Consider the following 22,966-nt stretch of genomic DNA (forward strand, 5'->3'; position numbering starts at 1 on the left):
GGGCTTCTCTGCACTGCAGGGCAGCAGGTTCCCAGCCGGCCCATTACTGTGACCCACAGAGCAGTCCCTGGCTGCAGAGCCAAAGCAGGTGATGTGCAGGTACCTGCGCTGGGACAAAGGCAGACTCCTGTCCTGTCTCATTCCCGCTCTTGCTGCAATCTGTGAAACAAGATCAGCAGGAAGCCACACTGCCACGGGCAGTTCGTCACATCCTCAGTGGGGCAGTGAGTCAAATACTTTGGGGATGAGGAGGAGCCACAGTCAAGTGCAAGCCTGTCACATACCTGCCGGGGGATATGCTCAAAGTGCTTGTACTTAGGTTTTGTTGTAGCGCAGTGCGAGCGGGCACAGAAATTAAAGTGGTGCAGGCTGCTGGCCCTTCAGTTTTGGAGACGAGCAGCCATTTTTCATAGTTGCTGGCAGACTGCCTTCCTGTTGTGGCCAGGCCCTGTGCGCAAATCAGTGTCTTCTGTGCTCATCCCTTAGGCTGGCCCCATGTGTGACGTGGCACTGAGCCAGGCCTGTGCATGATCTCGGGTGCCTGGAGTGTGTCTGCTCGTGTTTATGGCCCACACTATAAACCTGACGCTTGAGGTGAGACAAACTGGACAGAGAAAAAAAGTCCCCAAAGTTCTGAACAGGTTTCTGGGATTGAGGTTTTTCCTTGTGAGCAAATACTTTCGTCAGCTTACCCTCAGATCTGGGAAACCATCTGGGCATGACCCTGCTGGCCGTGCCACCCCACACTTGCTCCCTCACAGTGCAAGGCTTGTGGAGGCAGCTCTCAAAACCAAGCTGCAGAACTACATAAAAACTGCTTGCCATTTTGTTCTTGCAGAATGGCCTATTGCTCTGTTTGATGGTTTTGTTTTGGCTTTTGTATGCAAAGAAACTGAATAGTATTTATAATCTGCGCTTTTTTCTTAGTGCCTGGCCAGAGACAGATCAAGTCTTTTTAGTTGCAGACTGTTGAGGTTTTAAGGTGAACTTACCACAAATATAAATGGCAGTAGTGTCTCACTATTGTCTTGCAGAAAGGTACTTAAAGATTGTGTCCCTGGGAAACAGGTCCTTAGTTTTGAGCAGAACCACATTACAGCTTTTTTAAAATTAAAGATTTTACATTATCAAATTCACTTTTCTTTCTGTTTCGTGAGTAAACTCAGGAAGAACATCAAATGCAGGTGAAAAAGAAAGAGTTTGTAAAACAACAATCTCAGCTTCCACAATGCTTTCTTCTGTATATTTCATTTTATGTAGAATATGTCCTGGAGAACTTAGGCTGTTGTAGGAACTCTTAATTTCAACCTGGATATCTGCTTTTTCTATGTTTGTTCTCTTAAGCCTTTGATATTAGCAATGAGTTCATGAATGCTTTGTGCTTGTCATCTGCCAAAGTCAGGTCTCCTTCTTCTGTTTGGCTTTGTGGTCAACTTTGTGTGCTAAGGGCTGAAGTAGCCTTCGCTACTTTCCGTCGTGATGTGTTGTAATTAGACCCTAGGTTAAAAGAGCCTGTGTCTAAATATGAGAACAAATGATCATTCAGTGGATCGCATTAACCTCTGCTTACATTGGGTGTAGTACAGTTATATTTGGGGGAACTTGTTCACCCTTTTTTGTATGGGTATTGGGTGACACTTCTGACTTTTGAATTTTGGGTAGTTCCTCTTTCAGTAAATCTGAAGTTGCTTGAGCATGGGTGACTGACAGCTGATGCCCAAAGGAACATGCATGCAACAGGGAGGCTCTAAGAGCTGCTTATATTAAATTACTCCAGTTGTTCAGTGTGGTGAGACAGTTGTTGCACGACTGTTATATTTGTTTTTTCCAAGCCATTCTGCATCCTGCCATGTCCAGCTGATGTTAGGAATTTTATTCTGTCAGCAGCATTTAGGAATGGATTAAATCAGAATGACTTCAGGGCAAGCTACCAGTCTTGGCTTACCCTGCCTCCTGCCACCTAAGATCTGGTGGCCAAGTAAGCCTTATGGAGACCCTCAAACCAGGATAGTTCACAGCTTCTCTCTGTTGAACTCAACAAAAGCAGACGTCAGGGACTTCTCACAGTTTTAGTTAGCATTATCAACAATTACTAGAGAGTCAGATATTGCAATTAGGGGACTATCAAAGCAAGAAACTAGTATGTAGATATTAGCATAAATTTTCTTCTCTGCAATAAACAAATGTACTCTCTTACTTATTTTCCCTTGCAAACATTAAAGCAATGTTAATGAGCCAAGTAGGGAATATAAGGTAGCAGTGTTATTGATAACTTTTAAAAGTTTTATTTATCTAAACAAATGGCTGTAAATACTTCTGCTGTATCCTGTAGCTTAAGAAATAAGCGAAGTGTTTTTTGTTAGTTCTTTGATGTTTCCATTAACTATCTTCTAAATCAGAGAAGTTAACTTCAGGATGAGGCTTGCCTGTGCAAGAACAGCAGAAAACTCTTGCCAGAGGTTGCATGATTAAGAGGCATTTTTCAGTTCTGAGTGATTTTGAGGTATTTTCATAACATTAGCATCTATAGCATGTTGGGTGTGCAAGGAATTTATGACTATCCCTTACTGACCGTGCCTGCCCTACCACTCCCTGATTGTATGGCCAGAAACTTTCTCAGTTAACTCTGAATGACAGAGTTTGGGGCTTTTGAACTGCTTAAATCTCTGCGATTCCTTTTAGAAGAGCCAATTTTATAGCTTACTATGATTACATCTTCAGACATATGCATTGTGGGTACAGAGCTATCATCTGTGGCATCGCATTTACCACTTCCCTGTGGGGTATAAACATGTGACTGGTTGAAGAGCCTTAACCTCTCAAGCCCTCCAACAAATATTAAATTGCTAACTCTTCTTCCATAATGCTATGATGTTGACTGAAATGTGACCCTGGCACTTGATGAAATGATTTTCAAAATCTGAGTGAGAAGGTTAAATGGTACTGTCAAATGTCCAGATGTCTGTTACAGAAATACTTTCACTGAATATCTGGGGATAGATCTCTAAAATGCTTAAAGTAATCCTCTTTTTTCTTCTTCGTTATTATATGATATTATCTACAGCTTGTTTTTTAGTTCAGATAAAGAAATTAACTCAGTTTTGCCTTTTTTTCTGTGCCAGCTAGCCTTGCCATTTATGACTGTTTTTTACCTGCCAAAGGAGGAATCGAGGCAATTGTTGTTCCCTGAGTATAAACCAGACCTCTGGTTCTCCTTAATTTCTGTTCAAGATCATTATAATTACAGGATTATTTTCACAGCTGTATCTAAATAAGAAAAATGCTGTAATTGGTGACTTTTACAAGTTTACAACTCAATAACCTGATGCTGGAACTCTTCTACCTGCAGAAGCATAATTAATTGCTGTAGGAGTTCAGACACCTAAAAGACCTGGGTTTCAAATGATTTCACTTGTTAACACGCAGCATTCAAACTACCGAATGTATGTGGATATTAAAAAAAAAAACAACAAAAAAAGGAATCTTTAGGCTGAGAGAGACCCTTGGTTGCTGGATGAGTATTAGACTTCCAAGTGGATCAATTAAGAAAGCATAGTTTACCCAGCTCAGTTTTTATTTGAACCTTCTTATAAAAATGTAGGGCTCTATTTTCCTACTATAACTTTGAATTTATTTTGTTATTTTAAATCAATGTTAATGCCTGTCTCTAAGAGTTATGGGGAGCTCAAAGGTTTATTAAAGGTTTATTTGATTTCTTTTTTTCTTGATTTCAGGGCTTCTTCCGCAGGAGTATCCAGAAGAATATGGTTTACACATGTCATAGAGATAAGAACTGTGTTATCAATAAAGTTACCAGAAATCGTTGCCAGTACTGCAGACTACAGAAGTGCTTTGAAGTGGGAATGTCCAAAGAATGTAAGTTGTCTTCAGAAACAATATATTGTTTGTCATACCCTAGGTATATGTGCATATATGTGTTGTCGTACCCTAAGTATATGTGACAGCCCCAAGGGAAGAAAAATTCTTTGCAATTACACAATTGAAGCCAACGTCTACATTCATATGCACGGAAAGGAGTTTGAACTTTGCACACAACGTACTTTACTAACTTCTGAGCTCTCAACTTTGCAGCCTAAGTGCTGTCACTTTAGAACTAACAGAGCAACATGCTGCTTCTGCAACGTCACTAAACTGTGTGGATGTGAAAACTTTCTCAGTGGGTCATTTCACTTAGTAAAGCAAAAAAAAACCAACAACCACAGATGCTTGCTTTAAGTTTGGATTATCTACCCTGTATTCTAGAAATCACTCCTTGGAGCATAGGGGAAATAGTGCTGGCTTCTTAAGCTCTGTTTCAGTCTTTCCTCAGCCGTAGTTACCATCTCGTGGCTTTGCTGCCTGGCAGGTCTGGGGTCATCTCAGGGTATCTTTCCACAAGGACCTCCTGATGGCCTATGTGCAGCACATAACAGCCATCTTCAGCCTTGCGCATTCTCCCTTGACCCAGTGTAGATGCTTCTGCAAAGAGACTCTTCTGATGTTAACACCAGTTTACGCCAGTGGTACAGTGTAAGCTGATGATGCAGTGGCTTTGAATCTTCTGTTCTTACTTGTTGGAGCCCTTTTGAAAGGTGAAACAAGCTGATTAATCTTCTTCTAAACCCACGCTTTTTAAAAGTGGGTTTTTTAGAAGGCAGAAAACTTGACTACAAACAAGTACTGTCAAGTACACACCACAAAAAAATTACTTTTCCATGCCTTCTTTTCTAGAAATCTCAGTTTTGCTCTTCAAATTAGCATTTTAAAATATACAGATAGAAATTTGCAATTTTTCCCTTTTTCCATGCTGTTGATATCTCTGTCAATCAGGAAAATCTAGCTAAAAAAACCCTAATCTCAAGTTTCTAAGGGATAATGCTTAGAAGATTCTCATTTTTGAGACAACAGTGAGAAATGTAGTGATGGCAGTAAGAAAAAAATCTTTGGCATAGTGACTTTCTTAAATATTGAGCTTTTTTTACCTCTGTCAGGGATGTTTCTGATTTCAATATATTAGTTCAAATAATAAAGTAGTGTAGAATAAAATAGTGTAGAATAGAATAAAATAGTGTAGAATAAAGTGTAGAAATGTGGAATTTGAGAAAAGAGAAGAAAAAAACTTCCTGATAACTCTTCCTTACTTTCCTTCACTCAGTCTCTCCTTAGCGAGACTTCAAGAGTGGACAAAAAAATGAACATGAAACATTTATGATGGAATTGTGACTTAAATACATTCTGATCTTCAGCATTTTTCCTTCGTAAGTTGCATTACACTTCTCAGTAGTTCTGTTCTGCATCCTTGGGTAGGAACAGGAACAGAAACAGGTCCCAGTGCCACATTGATCTGTCCTGGTTTTATTCTTCTTTTTTCTCTTCCACTCTCTCCTTCTCCAGAAGGGCCAGATACATGCTTAGGATCACTAAAAATGTTTCCACTTCCTTCCCTCAAAATCTGAGAACTGTGGTTGCTGAAAATGCCCAGCATCAAGTCTCAAGGAAATGGAATAGCAAAGAGGTCTTAGGTTTTCCATGACTTCACTGTCCTTGTTGTTGGGGTTTCTAGTTTTCTTGTATAGTTGAAATGCAACTTTATTGGAGTTCAGGTCTAGGAGGGAGAACGTAGGCCACCGAGAGTAGTCATGCAGAAGATGTCTTGTGTTGAAAGATTTGTGTAACCTGCTATGGGCACAGTGACTACAGCACATATCTGCATGTCAGATACCTTAGGGTGAGAAATAGAGTATGACAATACCATGGATTGTCACAAGAGTCATCTTAGAGCTATTATTTATAGTAAATGAAATGTCCAGATAATCCTAGGAGGCAGCCTGTGATAATAGCAGTAGTCCTGCCCAGAATTCCTTATCTTTCCGCAAAAAGAGTAGTTGATGATAGCAAGCATTGTGCATAGGTTTACTGAATGGAGATCACAGTGAGAGTAAAGGAGGAGGTAGGCATCAGTAGGCTAAGTACAAAGATGCACAGAAATGCAAGATGAAATGAGAAGGATCTTGTTCTTAGCTATATGACTGCATATATATCTGTACATATGAAACTTCTTTGTTGATAAAAACGAGATAGTTTGGGGGCAAAGAAAGATTTCTTCAACTCAGGGTTTGCTGGCCTTGGATTTTGAAGGATTTTATTGCTGACGTGAAATAGTAATCTTATTAAACACTTTAACATCACATCAGAGCAGGCTTTGGAAATACCAGCAATGTTGCTAACATGTTAAGTAAAGTTACTTAGGATAACTGTAAAGTGCCTATTAGATAATAGATGGTTTTCTCTCGTGGGATAATTGAAGTTTTACAAGCAAGAATTAAGGTTTGGTCTGCCTGTGTCCTAGGGTTGACAGACTGAAATTGTCATTTGGCAGTTGCCTTATCTAAACCACTACAAGCTCTGAAAGAGGGGATACCAGACTGGAGGGGGAGCTCAGAGGATCCTGTGGGGGAAGTGAGGGATGTCCTCCAGCTGTGTTTCTGTAGAAAGTATATGCAAAGGGGTAGAGAATTATTTTAAATGTCATCAATTTGAAGAGCATCTTGTCTTCTTGGTTTAGAAACTAAGACTGAAGTGATTCTGTGTTATCCCTTCATAAGCAGGAACTTTTCAACTCTTAAGAGATTTGATAAACTATTTTCTTATCTGATCTTCTTTCCTAAGTGTCTCCAGGTTTCAACTCTTATTTCTTTTATCTCTTTAGAAGTTTATGTAAACGAAGGAGTAGTTGTCAGAGGGCTTCCCTCCCCTTTTTTTTTTCTTTTTTGCAGGAGGTAGTTATCTCCCCAAATAACTTACTGGCATTTTGCTATTTTGCTTTTTCTTTCTTCTCACAGTTCTCTTACCTTGTAATATGAAAGCTATGAACAAAGGATAGAAATAAGTTTCAGAAAAGTCTCATAGGGAAACAAGCCTACAGTGTTCAAACCAGTCCCAAATAGGGAAGGTAATCACAGTGGGCAGCTGCAAATAGGAACCACAAGGGTCAGTTCCCAGGAGCTGAGGAGGGGTAAATGCAGAATTTCAATATACAGAGTAATCCATGCTTAAATGCTATGGTCATGTTGTTATTTGTTCTGCCTTTAAAAGGCATGCTAAAGTACTTGCATATGCAGCACCTTTTGAGTTTAATGAGTGTTGCACACAAACATCAGAGATCAGAACTTACTGCCTAGCCAGTGTTATAAGTAAGATTTAAGGATGAAGATACGGTGTGTTGGAAGAGAAGAGACACTGAGCATTTCTTGTATGCTTTTATCTTGTTTTGGAGAATGAAGTGAGACGAAGGAATGCACCAAATTTGCATTTCTTTATGGGTTGTTTTGTTCGTACAGGGAAAAAAGCTATCTTCGACCCCATTTTAGTCCCCAGATCTGATCAAGAGAGGTCAATAACAAGCCTGCCTCCAGGGCACCAATGGAGCTATTTGTATTGTGATAATATCTGCAGGACCCAGCTGGAACTGGATCCCACTAGCACAGGGACTGTCTTTCATTGTGTAGTTGCTGTTGCAAAAAGTTTGTGCTCCAAATAGACAAGACAAAAGGTGTGAGGGGAAACGACTCAGTGATGGCAGGCTTATCATCCTGTAACCGGGTAAAACAGACTTTGAAACAAAGCCCTGCTGTCTTTTCTCAGATCCCTGGCTTCAAAAACTCCTGAGCTTGTGTTCCTGCAACCTGAGTTGCACCTCTAAGTAGAACAGCCCAGAGCCAAACCTTCCACTGGCAGTGTGTCACGTTCAGGTCTTGTTGTAAATTCATTTGTGAGTGCTCAGATGCTCATTCAGGAGTGTGTAGGTGCAGTTGAAGCTCTGAGCCCCACTCCAAAAGATCTCTCTCCTTTATATCCTTGCAGCCTGTTAATTTTTTCTTAATTGACCTGTAGACACAAATTGTGATCACGTAGGATTTTTTTTTTGCTGTCACCGAAGTGAAAAGGCAGTAAGGCCGACACTGCCTTATTATGTGATTGAGAGCCTTAGGAAACTAACCTTTGCCCTTTGATTACGTGATCTCTAAGCTAATGTTGAAGCACCATCCTTGGCCTGACCCCAGGTGTCAGCAAGAAGCACTCTGTTGTCTGAATGCATGGACCTCAGTCCTCAGGAGTTAACGAGAGGTCACACGAACACTGCTGCCTTGCACAATTAAGGGAGCACGCGGGAAGCTGGGCAGAAGTCTGCATGATAAAATAGACTCTTTCAATCAGGATGCTGGAATGTATGGTTTGTAAGGTGAAACCTACCCTAAAGGAAAACCTAAACTGGATTTATTCCAGGGTACAGGGGAAGGAAAGCGAAGCTTCCTTCTGCTACAACTGCTCAGCTTAGCCTAGCAACTCTTCCACTTCCATCCTTCCTCTTTTACAAAATGTAGCCTGCAAGCATTTTCACTGTGCTTGGTGAACCATTGGGTCCATCTCAGACACACTCCCAGACCGTGTACTGTGGTGTAGTCAGAACAGCCCTCTGTGCTGGCATCAGCCTCATCTGCAGTGAGCTCTAATAGAGCAAAATTATGTTTAAAAAGGCACAGAGTTATTGTTCCAGATTGCTTCAATGCACTGAAGCAATGTTCAGATTAGTAAATCTGCTTACAATTAACCTCCCTGGAGGGAGAGAAAGGAGGAAGGCAGGGAATGCTGGGGAATTACCATGAAGTGGAAAGAATCCAGGTTTTGTGTTCTGAATTTGTTTCTTTTTTTTTTAAGCTTGCTCAGAAATATGTGTTGCTTTTTGTCACAGACTTCAAAGTCTTATGATATTTAAATGGCCATGATTCTCAGAACATATGATTACATTCTGCTACTGAACAATGGATTGAATTGATTTACTTACTTTAATTCTGGTTTAAATCAGCAACCAGGAAACATCAACTTGAAGAACTGTCATGTTTATATTTTCTACTTTGTACTCTTGTTTCATTTTCTTCCAACTCCTTACTGAAGTGCAGTTCCATCTCCCATGAGTTGCTGAGCAGAGGGCTAGTCTGTGTAGCTGCATTTCGGAAGCTCGTGCTGATGATCTAATGTCATTTTAACATGTATTAATTAGAGTGCATGGAATCTTCATTTAAATGCTTTAATTCAGAACTGAAGTGGGTTTTTTGATTATTTTTTTTTTTTCCCAGCAGTAAGTACTAGATGTAAGAGTTGCTTTGCTATAGGCTAGATTTTTAACTAGATGCCTAAATACCATACAGTGGCTGGAGGCTTTTTCAAACATTCCAGAGTAGTTACCTCACCTACTGACTCACATTGGTTCCTCAGAGGCACAATTGAAAGATCAGAGTAGAAATCAGAAAACCCTGAATTCTGTTCTGGGACTTCTCTCCAAATGTTACAAGCTCATTAGACTCATTTTTCTATCTTATAGAAGAAAATTTACTGACCTTGTATTATAAGGTGAAATATATGAAGTGTGAAAATGCAAAAAAAAAAAAAAAAAAATTAAAAAAAAAAAAATTAAGAATTTGAGTATGCAGATATTGGAGAAACAGTAATCAAGCTGTGCAGGAGTTTTTTCAGTTTGTTCATTAAGGCTGCGTGTTTCTTTTTCAGTTTCTGATCAGATAAGAATATTTGTATTTATTCTTTCAGTCTGAGGAACTGGAGCCTTTTAAAAGTTACCCACAAATGCTCAGTGTCACTGGTGGGGATAATTGTAAAATCAGAGCAAAACTACATAAAAGGTCTTCCTGCTACAAAATACAGTTTTCTTTTGTTACTCTGTCCTCTGTTAGAGATAAAGCACACTTTGCTGTGCTTGATAGCTGAAAATGATTTATATGCAATTAGTATTCCGCCATAAAGAACTGATTTCTTCTTTTTTGCATGTTGTTTCCCATCATTAAAGGAGCATCTTTTGCTTTTTACATCTATTTCATGTCTTAAAAGAAGCATTTATGCTTTTCCGTTTTTCTCTTCAGAATGATCTCTCTTCTCCTGTGCCTTAGCCTTTCCTCCTGATTTTGCATGGCTTTCACTTGCCAGCTTTAATGTTTGAAGGAGCAACTTAGGTTGAATGTTATTATTCATAATTTACTCTATGTTCTGTGAAGATGGTTATGTAATAGCAGTAATTGCATCAACTCACCTAATGAGCTTTCCCTCCAGTGCCATGTACAGCAGATTAATAGCCCATGAATTCATTTGCAGCTCGTTGTGTTTCAGAAAAGTATTTCAGGCAGCAATTAATAAACTGCTAAAGAAAATAACGTAAAAAATGATTTTTTTTATTATGTTAACTCTCCAGCTGAACAATTTATTGGCACCTTTCATGGTGCGGCTAAGTAAATTCTCTCCTAATTTCTCAAGCAGAGCGTGATTAGTGAACCCTGCTCAAGTCAAGACTCTTTGGTAATTAGTCTGATCTTTATATCCTAAAATGTTAAGAAGTACAAATAGAGTCCTGAAGTTCTTTTTTTCTCTTCTGCTCATTGCCTTTCAGGCATTGCACAAATGGCTGCAACTTTAAATCATAGCATGCTAGATCTGCAACGTTTATTTTTTTAATTCCTCACATAGAAAATTGTGTAAGCTAAGAATTGAAGACCCCAGCCAATAAACAACTCTTGGCACTGGTTCTGTTTCTTTTTGGCAGCTCCAAACCTCCCAAGTGTTGGAACTGAGCCCGGAGGCAGGAGCAGGGACCTGGAGAGGGGCAGAGGTGCTGCTGTCCCCAGGGAAATTACCCAGGGGTCAGATGCCACTGGGGAGGGACATGTCGGGAGAAAGGCATGGAGAGAGGAGGAAAAACAGGGGACCTCCTGCATTTGACAATGTCAGAGAGAGGGAGTGGGGCAGTCAGAGTGGGATGGGAGAAGTGCAGCAGCGAGATTTTGGGCCCTGGGGCTGACTCTGTGGGGGATTCTCTGGAGAGAGGGAAGACAGCATTGCACATGGCCAGCCTGGCTGCCCTAGAATTACTCTTTCCATCCTTCTTTTTTTTTTTTTTTAATCATTAAATTGACTGTCTTTGTCAAGATTTTGATGTTTCGCATAATTTCTTGTTCAAAGGAAAGAGTTATCTTTTTTATTCTCCTCCCTTTAATCCAAAGGAAGCTCTGGGCCTTGCCTTGTCTTTAAAAGTAATAAAATATATATATCTTAAAACCTTTTCCCTCATTTCGGCCTCTTGAGGACTGAGTAAGCATAAAGGGAATCCCTTCAATAAGCTCACACAGAGATTGATTGCATGTCCTCAGCTGGAAGTTGCATTAAGACTCACTCACTGAGGTATGGCTGCCTCAGTGAACTTGCGGCTGCTCCCGGCGGTCTCTATGACAACGTGGACCCTTGCAGAAGTTACCAGATGCTCTCCTCAGCCTTTGTCCGTGCCTGTAAATTCTAATCCTGCAGGACTGCGAGTGTGCACCCTTCTTACCTTCTGCTTAACAAGGTGTTTTATTAAAGTTGTGGCAATTCTGGAGGTACTATGCTAACTGCTCTCACTGCAGGACACAGTAATGCTCTGAAACAGATGCCCCTTAAGAAAAGAAAAGGCATCAGTTAGATGTCAGGAACTTTTGGACTTCCTGAATGCCTCCTGATCTTCTCCTATGGAGGAAGTTCAGCTGAATGACATGGAGACCTTATATGCATAACTTGTCTGTCGGTATAACAACTGTATAACTTGGAAATAATTACAGCCAGAGAAAGGCACAAAGCACATGCAGTCTAATTTCTTCAAAGCAGCCAGGGCCTACATCTGCTGCACACTCAAGTGAAGTACGTGTTACTATTCAGCAGCTTTACTAAAGCCCTCTGACCTGATTGAACCCTTTCTTACTTTAAAGAGAGCACAAGCTCATAGACCGGTCATGTCTCTGTTGATATTCAGTTTCTGTGGCAGCCCCATGGCACTTCCTTCAGAGGTCTGTCTCTATTGTGGGAACGGTTAGTGACACTGAAACTTCAGAGTTTTCATTTCACACCTTTGTGTATTTTCACTTCACATGAGTCTGATTACTTCTGTGGTCTTTTTCTGTTATTTCTTGTCCCTCACTTTGGTTTTGGCGTGTGTGTGTGGGGGGGAGGGGGTTATTGTAACGCCCTGACTCTATGCGTTCGTTGTAGACAGCGTTTATCACCACTTGAGTTTAGTATCCAAACTGCTGTCATGCAGAAAAAAAAAAACAACTGTGTTATCCTCTCTGCCCTGTGCCAGGCAGTGTTGCTATAAGAGCAGATGGGAAATCTGGAGGTAGTCTGTCCCTGCCTGGCTCATGTGCTCGAAAATGCAGGGCTGAGGCTACGCTTGCTTGGTCATGCAGACATAACGGCTGAGACCCCAATCCCATGACCTCAAAAGCTTTGTTTCAGAGCTTCCATTCTTTCTTTATGCACTCAGTTCACTGCTTCCTATTCCTTATTCAGATCATTTTCTTGTTTGGGGGCATGGGGCATCTTTGATGCATCTCTCTTTCCTAATTGCCATTGTGCCATGCGACTGTGCTTTCTACTGGCACCTTGTGGTTTCTCTGCTGACTGTAGCTGTGCATTTTTTTTTCTCCCTTTGAATGCTTTTCTTATTTTTGGTTATTGAATCTGACCGATGGACAAATGTTGATGAGATAGATATCAGTATGGGAACGAGCAAATTGCCAGTGTCCTGGACCTTGAAGCTAAACATGGCTTATTTGGTTGTCAGGCCAACCTGAAAATGTTATCTGCAGTAGTCAAGGTTCATGAGAAGTGCCGTAAATTGTTCCCAAGAGTTCTGGGATGATTGAACTGCAGCAACCTAAAAGTGCCTGGCAGACTCAGTATGAGAGGAGACACGTGTTTGGTCCTTACACATAGGAGAACATATGAGAATGCACACATCCTCCTGATGATTTGTATCTGCGAACTTATTCCTCCATTTTCCTGGTGATGCTTTCTCTGGAGATGTTCTTGTAGTTTTTTTCTGCAGAATGCAAAGAAGCAGACTGTGCTGACCTCCCAGTGGGAGTGACTCCCGTACTGATAGTGTGGAAGATAAAAAGAAGCCACTTGGAAATGAGTAGGCTCTCAAAGACTCGTTAAGAAGATCTCTACATAAGTAGATGAGGCCATGGATTTCCCTCTGCTGCTGTCAGACTCTTACAGTTTGCTTTCATCCACTGTACGAATTGTTATAGCAGACAGAATTTTCCATTGCCATGCCTGTGATAAGCCAGCTGACACATTGCAACTCCTGCTACAGGGATGCTAGCCCTAGGACTGTGCTATAAAAATAGCCCTGATTTGTTTTCAGTTTGACTTGGTATCACATGCTCAATTTAAAATACATTGGAACAGTTAATCTCCTGTTTCTTATTGCTCACATGGAAAGTGTACGGGATTTTTTAAAGCTAGATGGCATACATGCTGGAGAAATAACACCCTCTTTATTCTAGCTAAAACATCATTCTGTTGTTAATTCTAGCAAAAGAAAGATCACAAGGCATTGGGATTTTCAGATTTCTTCGGCCCTGTAAAATTTAACAGGAACAGTTTTGCCCCATCCCACCTTTATTCTGGCAGTTGTTTGCATGTCAACACATTTATGAAAACTCTGAATGTTTAAGTCTTAAAAATTTAAGTCTTAAGTCAAATGTCTGTCAATCATACTGAGGCAGTTCTGAGACTGACTGACTTAAAAAAAAGGTAGCGTATAGCCTTGCAGGCAGTGCCTAAGGCCAGTGAGCATGTAGTCATCTGTGGGATTGTTCTCAGTGTCATTAATCCATAACCATTATTCATCATCGATACAAATTGATTTGGTAGGTAAATGTGAGGAAATTGTCTGACCTCTTGAGACGTTTATCCGAATTTCAGAGTTAGAGCTGAGTGGAATTCTTCCGTTCCCCTGGCAAAAAGTGCAACAAAAAGCAAACATGCTTTTAGTTGGATTACAGGCTTGGTTAGTCATCTGACAGACAGTTTTAATGGAGTCAAAAATACATGCTGGGGAAACATGCTGACCTACTTTTCTTTCTTGCTTTCTTTTTTAAAACTTTTAAGCAAGTGAAATGTTAATGTAAAAACTCATAAAATTGAATTTTGCTGACTGAGCTCGCTTGGTAATTAATTTATTTACACTTCTGTACGATACGTGCTTTTAGTAACTGGATTTCATCAGGTTGTTTTTGTTTCTGTTAGGGAATTGGGTTACATTAGAGAAATCCATGTTCTTGTCCCTTTCCAGGACAAAGCCATCAGACTCAAGTTAATGAATGATTTAAGTCAAATCCTCTGAGGGAGGACTTTACGAGCCATTTAAAATGACAGACTAACAAAGCGTGGTACATTTGTATCGTTTTCAGTGCATTATATTTTTAAACATTTTTAGTCTTCAGACTTGTGGGAAGGAGAATCACTGGCATAGTGCTGTGCATTTTGCATTTGGGACTGCTTTGTATCGCTGTAAGTCAACTGATAACTCTACCTTCGGTGTTTTCCTGGAGTCAGAGCTTAGTGAATTTAAACCGTAGAAATTCTTCCCATAAGACATGAAAGTCAGAAAAGAAAGCATTAAATCAAATTGGAAAACTTAGTAGTGAGGACAATTTATAACACTGCAGATAGACACTGAGGGATATTGGAAGATGAGCTTTTTAAGAATGCCTCAAGCATGATCACATCTCTTCTTTAGAAATGAGCACACCTGAAATTCATCAAATGATGTGGGGTGCCATGTTATGTCTATGGCAAAGAGATGTGCTTCATTCACTTAGCAACAGCGGGTGGTTTTGATGAAGAGATCACAGTGCAGCTGAAAGAATGAGAGAGAACACAGTGCTTTGGTTTTCTGGTCAGTCTGGAGATGCTGTTCTCATTTGTTACCTCTCCATCTGTTTTAGTCATTAGCAGCTTTACCAGTGTCAACACAGGTACAGGGAGAGCTGCTGCAAATCCACAGCTTCTCATCTGTTCTGAACAAAGTTCTGTTTCTTTTTCTTTTTTCTCTCCTCTCCTCTCCTCTCCTCTCCTCTCCTCTCCTCTCCTCTCCTCTCCTCTCCTCTCCTCTCCTCTCCTCTCCTCTCCTCTCCTCTCCTCTCCTCTCCTCTCCTCTCCTTTTCTTTTTCTTTGCACTTTTCGTGTGTAATGGAGTTAGTAACACAGTAGAAGAGATGTGAAAAAATGGAAATCGGCAAGAATTGTATGGGTTTGTGGAAGTACCATTATCTTTCATAAGAATCCATGAATTACATATTTTCTGGTAGAGTACAGTATTTTTAGTCATTTTCATATGTTGTGTACATTTAGAGTCCCAGTGACACAGTAAATACAGAAAATTATTTTTCAGAGTTTTAAATATTATATGGTTATTTGTAGGAGAGATTTCTCTATATATCAAAAAGACTAAAGCTGGTATTGCATAGGTTTTAGCCATTTTGTGGCACAGATGCATCAACAGAGGAAGCCTCAAAAGATGAATCAGTGAGCATCCTTTGTGACGTGTCACTTTACATGGGCTCACTGTGTGAGCTATTCTTTCCATAAAACGATTACCTTACCCCTATTTTGCTTGCCACAACACTGCTTCAGGGTGATCAATGTTATTTTGATTTTAGAGAGACAGTGGGGAAGAGCTACTCAAAAAAAGTGTGACTAATGAAATTTCATTAAAGAGAAGTTTGTTCTGATACAGAGAAATTGTTGATACTGGAAGATGGAATATTAAGAGTTAAGTGAATTTTGAATCATTCTCTGATGATGCCAATCTACCTTCGCTGGTAGGGAGCAAGCACGTGAGCTTCAAATTAGAAATCTCAAAGATGAGCACAGAAGACAAGAGCTCAGAGCTTTTGGTCTTGTAGTCCATGTTGTGCAGTGTTGCGCTCTCTGATCAACGCATTGAGAGCTCAGGGATCAAATTCATGCGCTCCAGATGCCCGTTACAAGTGACATAGAGAACTGTTAATTTGATAGAACCTTTTGACAGCTTCCTTCTACAAGGAGGATACTCAGTTTGCTTCTTTATGTAATTTGAAAGAAAAACTGAATATGTAAGTACTTCTTTTTTTCTGTTTGAATGCCTCTTCACTTTAACACTGATATTAAGTTGAAACATCAGAAAATAATTCTAAATTGAGAAGAGATGCAAATAATAATAAAAAAGAAAACAAATAGAGACAGGAAGATAGCTGCTTTATGGAGGTAAAGCAACTCCATTATGCTCAACTCTCTCCCATAATAAAGTGAAAAGTACACAGGGAGAGAAGGGAATAAGCAGAAATATTTTACTTGTTTAAATCTACTGAGGATTGTACGAGAGAGTCAGAACTTTGGCAACTTTTCCTGCTGTTTTCTAAGTCAGTTATAACTATTTCATTTGTTTATTAGTTTATTATTTTTCCTACTAGTATTTTTGCATGGCAAAGCGTGAATACATTTAAAAGCATATAGATACACTGGCTGCCTCCCCCGAGGTTTGTAGGATTAATCCCTATGAGTTTTGGGGTCTTTTTTCTTGGCTGGGGGTATAAGGTGGGGGGATGACCCTGTGGTTGATGAGCCTTGCAATAATGGATGAAGAACTTTAAAAATGCTCCCTAGGAACCAGGAAATGTAGCAAGAATGACAATTAAGGGGAATCATTAAATATCCTGGTCTTAACAGTTCATTATATATTTTTTTTTAACGAGTATTTAATCTAATGCTGTGCGATGGATTAGAAAAGAGGGGGAATCTGGCCTCTTTCTGTTCATAAGTTTAGCTTTTCCCTCTATTGAACATTCACTCAGGGCAAATTGTTTAACTTGAGCTGGTTGGAGGCATTCCAGCACAACAGCGTTTTGCTGAAAAATAACACTGTCTTGAATTCCAAAATGCATAGTTGTTAACATCGTGGTTTGTTCAGATTTGCAAAACCTTGGGATGAGTTACAAGGGGCCAGGATGGATCCTTGTTGGTTCCTGTCCTCCAAACTGTGCCTTCTGGGCCCATCTGTGACATGTGTGCCGTGCAGCCTGCGGCTCTGGGGTCCCACAGCTCTTCATCGGCTCATTCATGAAATGAAGAAAGCTACACTTTTGAAAATCCCAACTTTCAGCCCATGCTAACCATAAGTGATTTCCCAGAAGCAATATCCTGAGGACTTCTCCTAAAAAGGCTGTTTAGAAGTCCATCCTTACTAGAAGGAGGGAAGGGAAGGAGGTGCCCAACCGGTGTGTGATGAGTCCCATGCTGTTGAAGGCCAGGAAGACAAGGTGTGAGAAGAAATTGCCGGTAACACCAATTAATACTGTGCCGCCGTCTTGTGATGCAAGTTTCTGTCTACTGGGGACCACCATCCTCATTTAATTAAGGGCTGGCTATGCAGTCCAAGCTCCTTACCCAGCCCTTGGCTTCCACTTCATCTCGTGTCCAAGTTGCATCCTTTGTTTTCATAGAGAAGTCTGGGAAAACTAGGTCAGTTTATCCAAGTAGAAATTATTATTTTATTGAGTTAACTCTGTGATGACCTGCCGCCTGTTTGCCTTCTGAAAACAAACTCCCTTGTGTGCAGTAAGGGCTTGCAGTGGAAATTGCAGAGGCCACAGTAATCACTTTGATTTCAAATCAACAATCTTCTTTTTTTAGTATGTTGCTGTTTCCTGGAAACAAGTGTCTGCCTTGCTCCTTCTGTGATCACTAGGTCTGGCTGGTCTGGTGTGCTGTGAAAGCACTTAATGTGGGAAGGTTGAGTGTTGGCATTACTGGAGATATTTTAAAAAATCTTACAGAGAAATCAGGATTTGATGTTACTTGACCTTGTCTGGCAGAATTAAGCTCCTTAAGCCAGTAGTTGCTACCATGCCTTCTTTTTTAAGTAATCCAGTCCACTTATTATTACTATTTCAGAACTTAACTCCCAGATAAAAAAAACATTTATTTTTTTTAAATGCAAGAACAGTTGGAACGTATTTTAAAGAACTTCTTCGTCATTGTACATAAAAAATAGAATATATCAAAATAGTCAGTCTGATAATTAGGTGCAGGCATGTGGAGTGATTCATGTCCTAACAGGAGTGTCAAAGCAGCTGGGGTTTCTGCAGGTGTGTTGAGGGAATTAGACCCCGTGCTGCCACAATGCTCCTGCCACTACATAAAGCATGAGTGCAGATGTCTGGAAGAGCTGCGTTCATACATGAAAAGCAGCATTTCTGCATGTGAATTATGGATAGAACAATATTTGTTAAACGCACAGGCAGCAACCTTTGCCTACTGCATGTTTCTTTGAAGAGTCGCAGTAAACCTGGTGCTATCCCAAACTCACAGATCCCAGGCACAATGTGTGGCTGAGAGGCAGGAGCATTTTTAGAGCCTCAACTCACCTGCGCAGCGTCTCAGAGCGGGCAGCAAGATGTCAAAGTTGAGTTAATTTGTTTACCTGTGTCAGCCGCCAGCTTCAGCCCTGCATTTATGGGAAGCTGGTGACATGGCCAGCCAAGTGCTCTGAGCCCAGCACAGCAGCCATGTGTTACTCCCATTGACCAGGGAGCATGCTGCAGCTCAGGTTAGCCTTCTACAGAGAGCTGAAGATCCTGTGGCTGGGAGTAAAAGGCATCCCCCTGAGCTCAGCCTTAGTTTAAGGTTTGTGAAAAAGGACAGTGTGATTTAAAAAAAAAAAAAAAAGCCCTTCTTTAAACTAGTTTACAGCTTTTTTTTTTATTCCCATTGCTCAGCTATTGCGAAGAAAATTCAAAATGCAGTTTTTGAGCATGTCATTCTGTCATTTTACCATTTGATAAGACATACTTTTGGTATTACAACTGCGACATCTTGATGGCAAGCACTATTAATTAAGAAATGAGGCCCAGTTTCAGAACAATCTCCACAGGCAGATGCTAGCACATGCCCACCAGCTGTGCAGGGCTGCACGTACATGTGAAGTCTCAACAATATATTTGTTAATTGCTCTTCTGGTGCTTTTAGGTCCACCTGATTAGGTAATGCAGTGTTTCCCTCCTGTCTTATGATCTCATGCTGCTGGGCTGCCTCCTGGTAGAGCAGGTCATCTGGTAGCAGTGGCAATGGCAGGGAGGTTGAGTGCTGCCTTCTCCCACTTCAGAGCCACACCACCTTCCTCAAAGCGTCAAGAGATGGAAATAACCTCCCAATCTTCCTTTTTTTTTTCACTTGTTTTTCTTTTTTTTTTTTTTAAGTATCAACAATCAGATGTCCTTAGGAAAAAATTCTGTGCGGGTTTTCTACATTACCTTCAGAGGAATAGGTAAATAGTAGCTGAGCTCTTTGTTTGATTTTATTATCCCTGGCTTAGTGGGAGGCCAGGGCTGCAAGCTGCCTAGGCTGTAACACAGGCTAGCGCTGTGGTTCAGGACTATAGCTCCCTTTCTCAAAACACATCTGGAACAACTGTTCCTCTGCTTTCATGAGCTCAATTTACGATTGCACGAGGCAATGTATTCTTTGTGCTTGATGAAATACACAGTGCACGCAAGCCTCTTCAGATGTGTTGTCAGTTGGCAGCTCTCTCGCTAGATGCACCTTTACACAATTGCACAAGACACCAGGAGGTACGAATGTGAAATTTAGCCTTGAGGGCTAAACAAAGAAATGAAACTTAGCTATGAATGCGGTATTATCCATCTGCAGAAACAGATATTAGATCTGATCTCTCACTACGTTACTGTAGTTTTACACTAATAGGACTCTGCTGAGATCGCTGGAGTAGCACCACTGCACGACTAAAGTGGTAGTGGTGATAGGTTGGGGCTGTTATTTTTAATACTGGTGAATAACATAGGAGTGAACGCTTTTTGGGTTCAAATTGTATTCACTGCATGAAACCAGCCTTAATGAAAGGTAAAAATGCAGGTGGCACACAGTTTTGGTGTTGCTGCTGAACTTCTGCTCATCCTTTTCAGGAGGCATTACTTTGTGTGCTGAGTGGTAATGTATGAGCACAGGGAAGGGGTGCTTCCAGCTCCCCTCCTTTTTTAACCTCCGACAGAACTGTAGCCTTTTTGTTTACTATCTGTCCAATTTGTTTTATCATGTATGATCAGAAAGCATAAATGATACAAAGCTGGGAGGAGTGGCTGACACACCAGAAGGCTGTGCTACCATTCAGCAAGACCTGGACAGACTGGAGAGTTGGGCAGGGAGGAACCAGATGAGGTTTAACAAGTGTAGAGTCTTGCACCTGGGGAAGAATAACCACATATGTCAGCATATGTTAGGGGGAGATGACTCACTGGAGTGGAGCGTGCCCTTGTGGTCAAGAAGGCCAGAGGTATCTTGGGGTGCCTTAAAAAGAGCCTGGCCAGCAGGTCAAGGGAGGTGATCCTTCCCCTCTATTCCGCCTGGTGAGGCCATCTTTAGAATACTGTGTCCAGTTCTGGGATCCCCAGTTAAAAAAAGATGGGGATCTCCCAGGAGTCCAGGGAAGGACCACAAATTTAATGAAGGGCCTGGAGCATTTCCTGTATGAGGGAAGGCTGTATAAGCTGGGAACTTCAGCCTGGGGAAAAGAGGACTGAGGGAGAACCTGACTAAACTTTTTAAATATCTAAAGGAAGGTGGGAGGCAAATGGACAAGACTAGGCTCTTTTCAATGGAATGCAGTGATAGGACAAGAAGCAATGGCCCAGAATTGAACATAGGAAGTTCCATACAAACATGCAGAGGAATTTATTACAGTAATGGTGACAGAGCACTGGAATGGGCTGCCCAGAGAGGTAGTGAGGTCTCCCTCTATGGAGATGTTCAAGACCTGTCTGGATGCCCATCTGTGCAATGTATTGTAGGGAACCTGCTTTAGCAGGGAGGTTGGACTCGAACTCTTGAGGTCTTTTCCAACATCTGCAGTCCTGTGATTATGTATGATTTGTATGATAGCTGGAACTCGTTCGTTATTTTGAATGTGCTTATTATGGAAAGCCATTTTGTTAAAAATGTTGGTGGTGTCAGGAAAGAAGTTGCAATTTGTCACGATAGGTAGCTTTCCAGTTAAGCTGCAAGCAAATCAAGTACTTTTTGCTTCAGCCTGTTAGGATGAGAAATAAAATAGCTGCAGCACATACTATGAAGTGTTATAGTCAGGCCAGATAGCGGGCAGAAACAGTGCAGTGTCTGGTTTTAGTTTACAGCAGTGCACTTTCCTTGCCATCAGCAATTCTGGGTAATTCTGTCCAACAAATTGAATTGATGACATTGTATAACCCGAAGTTCTCCCAGTTGCGAGCCATCCTACTACCATGACTGTCTCATAAGAGAAATTAATGTAATATTTGTAGATGAGTAGACTGGTTTACCTTCTGGTGACCCTGAAGAAAAAAGGTCAAGTTTGGGATATTTTTACCTGTAATCGGTTATCCATAAAGCGTTAGTGTAGCAGACTTCAAGACTGTAGTCAAAAGGGCAGTTGCTTTGTGAAGGTAGCTCAAAAGGGCACTGGCACAGCTAAAATCAGATGAGACAGATTTAATGGCCACATAGCGACTTCTGACTGAAAGTTCAGATTTTGAAATGAAACTGGGGAGTTTTGCTTTACCCAGCCTGTGAATAGCAACTCTACTTTTTTTTTTCTTTTTTTTTTTTTTATCATGGCTTAATATAAATTTAATGTCAAACTGACTATTTAGAAGTGTTTTTCAATCGCTGTGTATGCATTTAGTCACTTGAGCTGTAAGGAAGAGCAAGAATGATCACACTGCATTTGTGATTGTGTATGTGTTCAGCAAATGTGTTTGGACACCACTATTCCATAAAAGGTGCCCTGTTCCCCATACTGTTTCAGTTTAACTAGCTGCATACAGAATTTTATCTAGATAGCTGAAAAAGTTTCTAGTAAATCCATTAGGATTTTGGCAGATGAAACAGTAGACAGTAACCACAGAGATACTTCATTTCCTTGCGTAAGCCCTGCGAGTTTGGGAAAGCTCTCAGGATGGAATGATTGATTCCCAAAACTCCTTCCAATTTCAGCACTGACCCAGGGAACAGGATGACTGGCAACATCCAGCAGATGATGCTGTTACTCTGCAAAGCCTGTTACAAGTGGCATGGCAGATCTTAGTAATTACTTTTACAATTAGAGAAGGAAGTGAACGATTTTGTGCAGAATATGGGGAGATACTTGGGGCAGGACATGAATGAGATGGGAATGACACTTGTGTAGATTCATTGTAATGCATCACTATCTGGATGGATACATTGTGGGACCTGCCTAGGGAGAATTCTGGCGGTGTTGTGTAACTTGTAGGTTATGTGAAATACACGTAGAAATGAAAGTGACTGATGTCACAGTGGGTATGACTAGGTTATTTCCATTGCAGACATGTTGCTGGGCCTTCATGGGAAATGCTTGTGATTTATTTTGCCTGAAATTGTTAATGCTAGCCTTTGGTTGTTCTTTAATCCTCAGCTTCTAGAAGTTTCTGGATTATCATATTTCATGGCGGCAATTAGCTGATGCCTTTAAAGCACCCTGAGAATGGAAATCTCAGGGAAAATGCTGTCTAAACAGTTTATTGTTAAATTTGGATTCCTGTTTCTCCATCTAGTTTGACTGCAACATGCAGGGAAACCATAAGGGAGGTGAAGGAGTCTGTTTTTGGTTCAGCCCATGTTACGCATTTTGCACTCTATATCCTGGCTCTGACTTAAGCTGTTCCACTTACTGTCTCATCTGCCTACCACACCTGCATGCTTCAAAACACTGTTTCTGCTGGTTTTATATACAATCTACAAAGGTAGACTTTATCAGTATATTCATGGCCCTGGAAGCAGTTTACAAGCTTTGGTGTTTTTGTTTTGTTTTGTTTTGTTGTCCGAGCTGAAGTATTTTAAGGAATCTTCTCTAGGTTTCCTTCAACATTGAAGCCAAATCAGCATTTAGAACCAGCTGGTTTTTTTCTTTTGGTTTCAGGCCTTGCAGTGTCAATTCTAGATATGCAAAGTATGACTTATTTTCTTCTCATATGTCTTAAAAGCAGGAAGAAAGTTGTTTAAGAAGCAAGCACATACATATATGTATATATTC

General features: G+C 40.7%; 1 protein-coding gene across 5 annotated transcripts in view; it reads left to right on the forward strand.

Moving 5' to 3' along the window:
• RARB (retinoic acid receptor beta) overlaps positions 1-22,966 on the forward strand; it is a 318,900-nt gene that overhangs the window by 269,545 nt on the left and 26,389 nt on the right. For all 5 annotated transcript variants that reach the window (XM_052692251.1, XM_052692253.1, XM_052692255.1 and 2 more), the window contains one exon: positions 3,735-3,876. In XM_052692251.1, the coding sequence (XP_052548211.1) occupies positions 3,735-3,876 (142 nt within the window). The remainder of the gene's footprint in view (positions 1-3,734; positions 3,877-22,966) is intronic.

Source organism: Tympanuchus pallidicinctus, unplaced genomic scaffold, assembly GCF_026119805.1.
Source record: "Tympanuchus pallidicinctus isolate F22 unplaced genomic scaffold, pur_lepc_1.0 scaffold3, whole genome shotgun sequence".
NCBI lineage: Eukaryota > Metazoa > Chordata > Aves > Galliformes > Phasianidae > Tympanuchus > Tympanuchus pallidicinctus.